The sequence below is a fragment of the Anser anser genome (assembly GCF_964211835.1).
Source record: "Anser anser genome assembly, chromosome: 3".
NCBI classification, from domain to species: domain Eukaryota; kingdom Metazoa; phylum Chordata; class Aves; order Anseriformes; family Anatidae; genus Anser; species Anser anser.
In genome coordinates, this window is record NC_139722.1 from 102,953,184 (window position 1) to 102,962,901 (window position 9,718).

The 9,718-nt window shown below is 37.0% G+C and overlaps 1 protein-coding gene across 4 annotated transcripts in view; it reads right to left on the reverse strand.

Annotated features, from left to right (window-relative positions):
- Positions 1-2,270: 2,270 nt before the first annotated feature.
- Positions 2,271-9,718, reverse strand: part of PROX1 (prospero homeobox 1) — a 48,614-nt gene continuing 41,166 nt past the window's right edge. For 3 of the 4 annotated variants that reach the window (XM_083832017.1, XM_083832018.1, XM_083832019.1), the window contains exon 5: positions 2,271-8,043. In XM_083832017.1, coding sequence (XP_083688143.1) covers positions 7,855-8,043 — 189 coding nt within the window. In that variant the 3' untranslated portion in view covers positions 2,271-7,854. The remainder of the gene's footprint in view (positions 8,044-9,718) is intronic. The other variant, XM_083832020.1, reaches the window with a different exon arrangement.

Below are 9,718 nucleotides of genomic sequence, written 5' to 3' on the forward strand. Positions count from 1 at the left end.
GTCGCATGCTGCAACTCACCAGCCAGTTCCCTTCCCCTCCTAACAAAGAGGGAAGACTGGATCAGAAGGGATCATCTCCATAGAAATTGTGTTGGCACAACCTAGACTGGGCATAAATAAGGGTACAGACCAAGAAAACGAGAGCAATTAACTCTTTCAGGCTCTCAAATCACAAAATGCCATGTTCCACATTCAGCCTCCCGGTAATTCGTCATGTAAAGGACCCCAGTTCCTCCCAACGGTCTCAGTGGCATAAAACCGCTCCGTTTGCCTTGGCCAGAGATGATTCACGTCTTCCTAAGGATTTTAAAGCTAGAACGCGCTATCTTCCTTATTGTAAAAATTCCAGGTATTAGGGGAACTGAGGATTTCCAAGCACAGATGGCCAGATCTGCAGAATTTGGATCATTTCAGGGTGCTCGAAGCCTGGGAAAGTTGATTTGGCCCTTTGCAGTGACAGGGACCACTTGCCAAGTTCCAGTCTAGCTCTGAACTCCTGCAGTATTATGAGATGCCAATAGCCAGGATTTCTTATTTAGAGCTCTGTGTGTTTTCAACTGCAGGGTAAAATGTATTTCATAGAGCAAGTATATTTGAGAGAAAAAATGATCTGGGCACAGGGTGAGCTAGCAATTACCCATGCAGATCTTATCCTTCCGTCCATTATTTGGGTACCTAAGGGTGATCTCCCTTTCCTTCATCGAGTTAACTCTTGCTACCTAACACAAAAATGAGCCCTTCCACATAATCCTTGGCTGCCCGTGTAAGCCTTTGCTAGGCGATGCTTAAGCAGATATCTAATTTGGGTCTCCTCAGCCTTTTTTTAGCTTTCCTCCTTTTTTTCCTCCTCCAAGGAAAGCGTTTTTGGGATGCCCATGCCTGTTCTGAACCAAGGCTGGCAGAAGACCTACTCAAGGCTGGAGCTTTTCGGGAGCAGACGAGCCAGGATTCTTGACATTTCAGACACTTCAGCCTACCCTGATCACCGTGCCACAGTCCTAGCAGTCTCCCGAATATACAGACAAATAGTGCTGTGGGGCAGCATTTCCTTAAGAAATAACCTGAATGTCAAGTATTTTGACCTGACAATGCTTCTAGTATGCTGGCTTGGTAATGTAGATAGATATGAGGCAGATTGTTTGCAATAAGATCGGAGACGATCTTACACCTCAAGGACTACCAGTTACACAGGTGCAACTTCATCATCTCCTTTACACCTGCTGTTGATACAGCCCAGCAAATGCAATTCCAACTGTATAAAAAGACATGAAGTTCTAATTGCTGTTGCAGAGATGAAGTATTTATTAGGTTATTACAGTGTAGCTAACATTGCGTTCATGCTCCAGCTCGAGTCTACAGTGTCTTGAGGCGGAATCTGTGAAGATTATGAAAGTAAATGACCTCAGATGAAAACGTATTTTTAACATAGTCCTCCTTTAAAATCAAAAAATTCTTGCAAGAATATTTGCAATCCAAATAAATTACCATTTTACTGCCATCTGCACCAATTCTAAGCCAAAAAGATACCATTCATATCTGAAACACAGACAATAATTTAATTCAGTGGTTCATTCAACCTCAAGACTTTAAGATACACATGAAGCAGCAGAAAGAGAGAAGGACTAGAGAAAAACAATGCACAAATGAGACTTGCATTTTGAGGAAAGGTGTGAGAACAGATTAGTTATATACAGTGCTAATGATTATGCAGCTCAAAAAGGAAGCGATCCAGGAAAGAGGGATAGATTGAAATAAAAAGAATGAAATGTGGGCACTACTACTAACAAGGTTGATAAAAGGAGTAAATGTAAACCACACCAAACCAAGCATTATTCTGCATTCACCTAACTGGTGGAAATCCCTATTGCAGGACACCAGCATGGCAGGTGTACTCAGGAAATGATTAAATATCCCAAAGACAGGAACTTTCTAGCTCAGGGTGGCTACATTGGCTATGTCTGAGGCCATGTATGCCTCAGACATAGCATGTCTGGTGCTGGGAGTTACTCCTTCTCTGATAGACTGTTGCAAAATAACATTCATTATCTTAACCAGTGCTGGAGGTATGACACCGGATTAGATAAATCATTATATCCATTTTGCAAGAGGGCTGGCAGTTTCATTAATAAATAATTCTAACTAAGGGGGAGAGAAAACCTGCAGAGGACTACAATCCTAGATACAGCCTGGCCACAGCAGAGAGTTTCCAGTGATTCCCTTTTTGATACTGGGCAACATCACCTTTTGGAAAGAAATATAAACAATGGCAATGAGCTTGTAATTTATATTTTATTTTGCACAAGCTTGCATATATACTGCACATACATTCAGTTTAGAGAAGATGGAAGGCACACAAGGCAATTGAACTACTGTATCTTTTAAGTGGTACAAAGCAAAAAGGTAAAAGTCTGGAGAGTATACAAAAGCTTTAAACACACAAAATAAAATCCACCCCCCCAAAAACATTTTTCCTGTGTTTATCTTAAATTTAGTAGCTGCCAAGCTAGAATTGTAACTTTTTTTTTTTCAATCAATTGTCTACTGCACCTTTTTTATTTTTTTTTTCAAACAGACAGGGGAGTCTTATTGTTTTATCTTGTCATCAATTAATATTACAGTACATCCTTGGTAATACAAAATTGTACACCTTCATCAAATAAATTAGGATAAATTAAACCAATAAATTATGCAAAGTCTTCAGAACAATAGACAACAACAAAAAAATCCACAGTTGAAATTGCCTCTAGCTAAAAAATAAAATAAAAAAAAAATCAAAAATTGACTTTATCAGTTCAATTATTGTACTATCTTCAAATTAAAGGGTCTTTATTACAAAAAAAAGAGCTTAATAATGCTATTTACAACATATTGCTAAATAATATAAAGGCAGTGTTTTGTCACTTTTGTAACTATATACATATGAGTAATGGCTGGGACAATATCAGTTTAAACCTTAACCTTTGACTCTTCTGGGCAGCATTTAAACCAACCTAAAGAGGCTTTTTTTTTTCTTTTTTTTTCCTTCTTTTTCAGTTTCTGACTCTTACATGTTACATGGTAATGAGATGGTTATCGTGTTTGTCTAATATTTCACTTGAGTGGTATACTTAATGCAGAAAGGATGGATTTTAGAGGAAAATGTAAGCTCGCTGTTTCTTCTAGATTTGTTTCTACATATCCCAGTATATTTGTGCATTTGGAAGGTGGCTGCTTCGGGAGGGAGAGGTGACTGTGGCTCAGATGAAAAGACTAAATAAAGTCATAGTGCCACCACCTTTCGTAGACTAAAAAGGATATTCCTAAGAAGATGCAAAGGTTAAATACCAGTTTTCATCCCAGCTCTAAATATGAGCTTTTTTAGCTTCAGTTTATAGATGGTTTACAACCAACAGTTCTACAGAAAACAAAATTGCATTTCCTTCAACAGAACATTTAAGTGCAATACAGTAACTGCTTACTCATATAAACCAGTTACATTCCTTAAGGGGAGCTTTTTGAAAACAATGCGTATTGGAATTTTCAAACACATAGTTGGTACCAGAAGGAAACATTTGCACTATCAACACCAATGATTACTATATAATACACATGGCAAATATAGTTTTTGCTTTCACTTCTCATGTACAGTGCTCGTTTTTGGGGGTTTTGTAAACCACTTTCCATTTTTATATATATATATATCTTTCTGTATATATATATATGTATAATCTTTCAATGCTGCTGGTGAAAATCCTATCTTTAAAGCCACAAAATCTTCACCTTTATTTCTTAATTAATATCAACCTGTGGAAAAAAACATTTTTCTATTAACTGACTTCCTATACATAGAAAAAAATTCTGCAATTTTACAGAAACTGTATTACCCATTCCCTTGACATCTGATGAAAGAGACTTAACTTTTAAAAGTAGAGAGCTGGATTTTCAAGAATGCTTTCAACTATCTATACAGTTACTGTAGTGTTTCTTATAAATTCAACAGATGTTTTCAGAATGTAGTTATTAAAATCTTATGTCTTTACGCAAGAACAGCCTTAAGGTTGAATATTTACATTGCTTTATAAAAGTTCCCCTCGGTTTTCAATGTTCACCCACATACCTGGTACAGTAACAAAGATTCTGCAAACTTAAAACACTTTAATTAAATAATACTTAGAGGCACAAAGCAAACCTCAGGAATACATGGGTGAACACTTTCTTAAATAATTACTACATTCTAACATCTTCCACATGTTTACCATTAAATGTGAAACGTTCCCATTAAACAACCAGAGATACAGTAAGAATTAAATGTTTTGTAGTTTCAAATAGAACATTCTTTTCACAAAACATAACAAATGTCTAAAATAGGTTCTTAATCTAGATAGGAAAAAGGTAAGCTTTTCACTTCATACGCATATTTTGTGTGTGTGTGTGTTTCTGTGTATATATACATACATACACACATTCTGTGTGACTACATATGTATATGTATATGCACATATGTCACGTATGAAATATTGCTTCTATACTACTTTTCATCAGGCTAAGAAAACACAAGATTTGCACCACAGTTACAAAAAATTGGCTTCTACAAGAATTTTCAAAACTTGAATGCTGCTCAAACAATTGAGAAAAAATAATTTGCGTTATCAAACTGTTCTAAAAATTCTCTTCTTCAAAAACGTATTCTCCTGCTTTGTTTTTTTTTTTTTTTAATTTTTAAAAAGACACAAAATATGCATAGCTATCAACAGTATGTCAAACAGCCGGAAAAAAAAAATTAGTGTTTATTGCAGCTGTAGTAATTGAAAAATAAAGTTTAAAAGATGAAAATTGTAAGCCACAGAAGGCACAAGAACAATTGTACTTGTGGGGGAAAAACTGGTATTTTGAAGGATTTTTTTTATCCTTCCGCTGGTGCATTTAAGGTCTAGACTATAGGCACAGACTATAACCTCAAGTTTATATGCAGAAATAAATTTGAATTAGCAGTAAATGAATGGCAACATGGGATTTCTACATGGAATTTGAAATTCTTTCCCTATGTAAGCTTCTCTTTACAATAAAAGTAGCCTCCTGCCTTTTAGCCATTTTAGTGAAATAGTATTGAGATCATTTGGAAAAAAAACACTTTTCTGCTTACAATTTAGTAGGAGCTATGCCATGTATTTATAATTTTAGGTGTGTTCGGAGGCACAAAGGCAATATGGCTATAAAATGCAGAAAAATCACATAACTGAAATGATCAAATTATCATGTGTTCCTTTTTCAGACCAAGGAGGTTTTATTTTTCTTTTAAGATGAAATTTCTACTCTTAATTCCTATGCCTCATTTACTATTGAGATTATGCTACTTATAAATAAATAAATAAATGCAACAACATCAACTGTTGAGTACACAATTTCACTTATTTAGATTATGTGAATCACATTGCAGCCAAATAATAATAATATTAATATTAATAATAATAATAATAAACATAATAAAAGTAACGGTAAAATCACAGATCAGGATGGTAGCTAGTAGTATGTCCACATAGTATGACTAAAGTATGGCTTTGCTTTCTTACGTCCAAGGTGACAATGCAGTGTTATATTTTGTATCTGATGGTATGCCAATGATGAACTTGCTATATTAAAACTTGAGCATTTTATGCCACTTCTTCCCATAAATCAAAAAAAAAAAAGTGCATGAATACAATTTTCATCCTTTCTTACTCAGAATTCACTGGAGTTACATCTTTATGAAGTGTAATGTTTACCAAATCATGCACACACACACAAAAAGAAAACCAAAAAAAAAAAAAAAGGGAAAAGAAAGAGAACTAAAGGAAACAAAACACAAGAAAAGAAAGAAAAAGACACATCCTGTCTACTGTGAGGATATGTACAGTATTAGGTACTCTCAGGGAGTCTAAGATCAAGAAGATTTGTTTTGCTTTTAATGCATAGTGAAAATGTTGGCACTTCATCCCATGCTATTGTCTGCATTGCCTATACTCCAAAGATACTGCCAGTGCTTGAAAATACTGACAGGGAATCGTAGGATTGTGCTGTTTAATTTGAAGTCAGCAGGTTTTTAAGGCTTTCTGCTGACAATAATTGCTTTCATACATTTCTGTCTATCAGCAGTATTTGTAAATGAAGTGAAATTGCAATGATCAGGTCAGCTCTTTAGTCACATGGGTAAACTTTCACTCTCCAAAGTCAAAATGTAATTTTAAAATAAAGAAATAAGATATCAATATCCTCGATGGTCTAAATACAATTCTTAGCTAATTAGGAACTTTCTCTAGACTCAGACTGAATTATGTAGGGGAAAATACTATTGACGATAACAATAAATTCTTACTGCATCTGTACAAAAGACGACAGAGAAAATGACAAATACAATAGCAAAGAGTGCTATAGCATATTCAACCTTCCCCCAAACTTTTGGAGACAATACCTTTCTGAAAACGTGAGACAAGGAGAGCCATTGAAGAAAGCACAAGAACTAGCAGCTAGCTTTCTTTCCATGTGCTGACATATCGTGGTATAGCATTCAGGCGAATCCAGATCCATCACGGATTTTACACTGTAGCTCAGATTTTGGTAAAGACTAGCTCCAGCTTCAGAGGACAAGTGCAGCACATTGCTCAAATAGATTTTTGTTTTGTTTTGTTTTAAGCTGCACTTACAGTAATTTAAAAAATCCAATTTGGCTATCTGAAACCTGCATAGCCAGGAGGACACTGTGATTTTTGTATATGCTTGATTAGATTTTTATGAAAATGTAATTTTTATTCTTCTGATTAGGAAAAGACTAATTATATTTTACAGCTACAAACAAGTCTTTTTTTTTTTTTTTCCCTCAGCATTGTGAGGTGAAGATGCTTTCTTCTACTATATATAAGATCATTCAAAAAGTGCTTTTCAGGACAGATGTCAAATACAGACAGAAAACTTTGTATACTGGAAAGGGGATTTCTGGGGGCAGAACAGATTAAGAAAAGAATAAATTTAGGGACTGATGCCACTTGAAGTAAGACCAAGACATGGCAATTTAGTACACTGCAGGTTTCATTTTTACTCTATGGAGAGTGAAATGCTTCCGTTTTAATAAGCTGACCGTATTCTAAAATTAGAGTGGTTGATACAATATTGTGCATGAATTACTGGCCTCACCCTGCAAGAATGGTATTTGATTTGTGCAAATGTCCCTTGCTGCAATTTAGAAAAACAAAAACCTGGCATGTTGATTACTGGTGCAGGGTATTTCTCATTTCTGTAAGGAAAAGCATGAAGAATAGGGTTTGCTTTTTCGGTACCACTTCTTGGAGTGAGTACCTAAAATAGATGTTGTAGCTTTTTGAAGTATGAAACAAAATCTAGTTATTGGTTTAAAAGTATATAAAATAATAAAAAAAAGAAGCTCCAAGCTCATGAAGTGACTCCACAGAGTTCAGACCTTTAGCAGTATAAACATAATATAAACTTCATTGTCTGTAGTATTGTGCCATGACATTAGTCTCACTAAGACAAAATGCCACTTTGCAGCAAGCAATAAATCTGACAAAGCGTTTTTAAACATAATGCCCTAACTCGCTAAGACAGACTTTTACACGCTTCCAAACTCTTCTCCCTGAAAATTAACCCCATTTATTCTCCAAATGTTAAGGGTCTCGGGTAAAAGTAAACCGAAGGCTGAAGTAAAATAACTATCCCCTTGGAACTGAACGAAAACTCAAATCCAGAAGGGATCACAGTCTAATTTCATATACATATATATGTATGTGATACACATATATATGAAATTAAAATAGAGACACACATGACTTGGGCATCAGAAGGGGACTGCTACTTTCATACATTCATAAATAGCTGCTGAACTCTCTACTCATGAAGAAGCTCTTGTAGGCAGTTTGGGGATTTGAAAATCTCAGGGACCTCACTGTCCAGCTTACAGATGACCTTGTATATGGCCTTCTTCCAGGAAGGATCAACATCTTTGCCTGCGATAATGGCATTGAAAAACTCCCGTAACGTGATCTGAGCCACTTCCAGGAATCTCTCTGGAACCTGCTGATACAAGGAGACAATGGCATTAATACAGTTTTCAATTTCAAGTCTCTGGTTCTTCAAAGGAAACTGAGCTAAGTTCTTTCTTTCAGAAAGAGGCTTACATAGCACCTGCATTTTCTAAATGTGGCAGCCTTCTATTCTCTTATGCAAAGCTGTTATATATAGTAGTATAGCAATAACTTTTATAACATGTGTTAGAGATCTTTGTGAAGTCTACTGACAGAATGTAGGTAACAAAATGTTACTGTCTGAGTTTGGAGAGTGGGGATTTATAGGATATAATTAGCAGGAGGGGAAACAAACACAATTGTCTTTAAGGAGAGAAATCCCAGTCTGATATTTTACCCATGCATTTATGACTATGTTCTCCACTCTACGTGGGGACTAATACATGTCATGCATGCCTAGAAAACTGTCTGTACCTTCATGCTTAACTTTGGTCACAGCCAGTGCTGAAAGCTACCAAAGAAATAGGATATCTCTGAATGTTGTTCGTAATTGAAAAACAAGCAAGCAAACAAGCCTTCCGTGAATGGTTTGGTTCTGTGGCTGCTGTGCAAGAGACTCCTGTAAGATGGCCTTCTCAGGAGCCACTATGGTCTTCCCTTCTTTTTCGGAAGGCTACAAATAAAATCCCAACCCCTTCACTGGACGCACTGTGCTCCAAATGACGTTACTCGCTTTTTCACTACGGAGTTGCTTCTCTCCTTGTCAATACAAAGATGCTTTCATCATAGATTAGTCATAACAGGAGAAGAGAAATTAGGTGTGTCAAACTCATCTGGGTTTTCTACATGCCACTGTCATCCCACAGGTGAGCCAAACGGCTGCTAGCAGGGGCACTCCACTCAGAAACCCCTAAACAACGAGTGAATGTTAAAAAACACAATTGACTCCAGACTTTGGTAATTTACCCTACATAGTTGCCTCAGACATCAGCACCACCTTCTTACCCTCTTCCTTAAACGACTTGAAAGCCATCACCACAACAAACTGCAGGTCAGTCGCAACGTTGAGGTCATCTCCATAAGGGTATTGTTTTCCATTTTTATCACGGAAATATGGCTTCACTGCGCTAGAACTGCTAATGCACGGCCGGCCACTGGCCAGCACACTTATAATAGTAAGCACTCCCTCAGTGCTATTATTTGCCCACACTGGGTACACCTGGCAAGAGCAATGCTCTGACCTGCAGTAGCGTCCACTCCAACTGTCCCCGTGGCCAACACAGGCCTGGGCAGATCTCACTCAGTCACTGGATGCATGTCGCATCGCCAGATCAGTGCCTGGACCTGGGCCTTTGTTCTTCTGCCTTTAGAAGCCACTTCCAGAAAACTTGTCTGGAAATGTTTATGTTTAGTCTGATACTATACGGCTCTGGGGCCTAGCTCACCTACCGCCGGTGGGGAAATACTAACAGTTTGCTAGCCACGTTCTGCCACCGGGTAAGCATGAGATCAGCTCCCCTGACATCAGCTGACAGAGTCTGTTTCCTGAAGCCTGTGGAAGCTCTCTGTGTACCTCCAAGAGCGAAATCTGGCTCCACGTGTTTTCTTTGTTCCCAAAGACAAGCTGTGGAAATTTTTCATAGGCCGCACAGAAAGAAACGCACAGACATTTCGTTACAGCAGTAATTAGGAGGGAAGAAAATAACTATTACCTTTCACTTATTCCA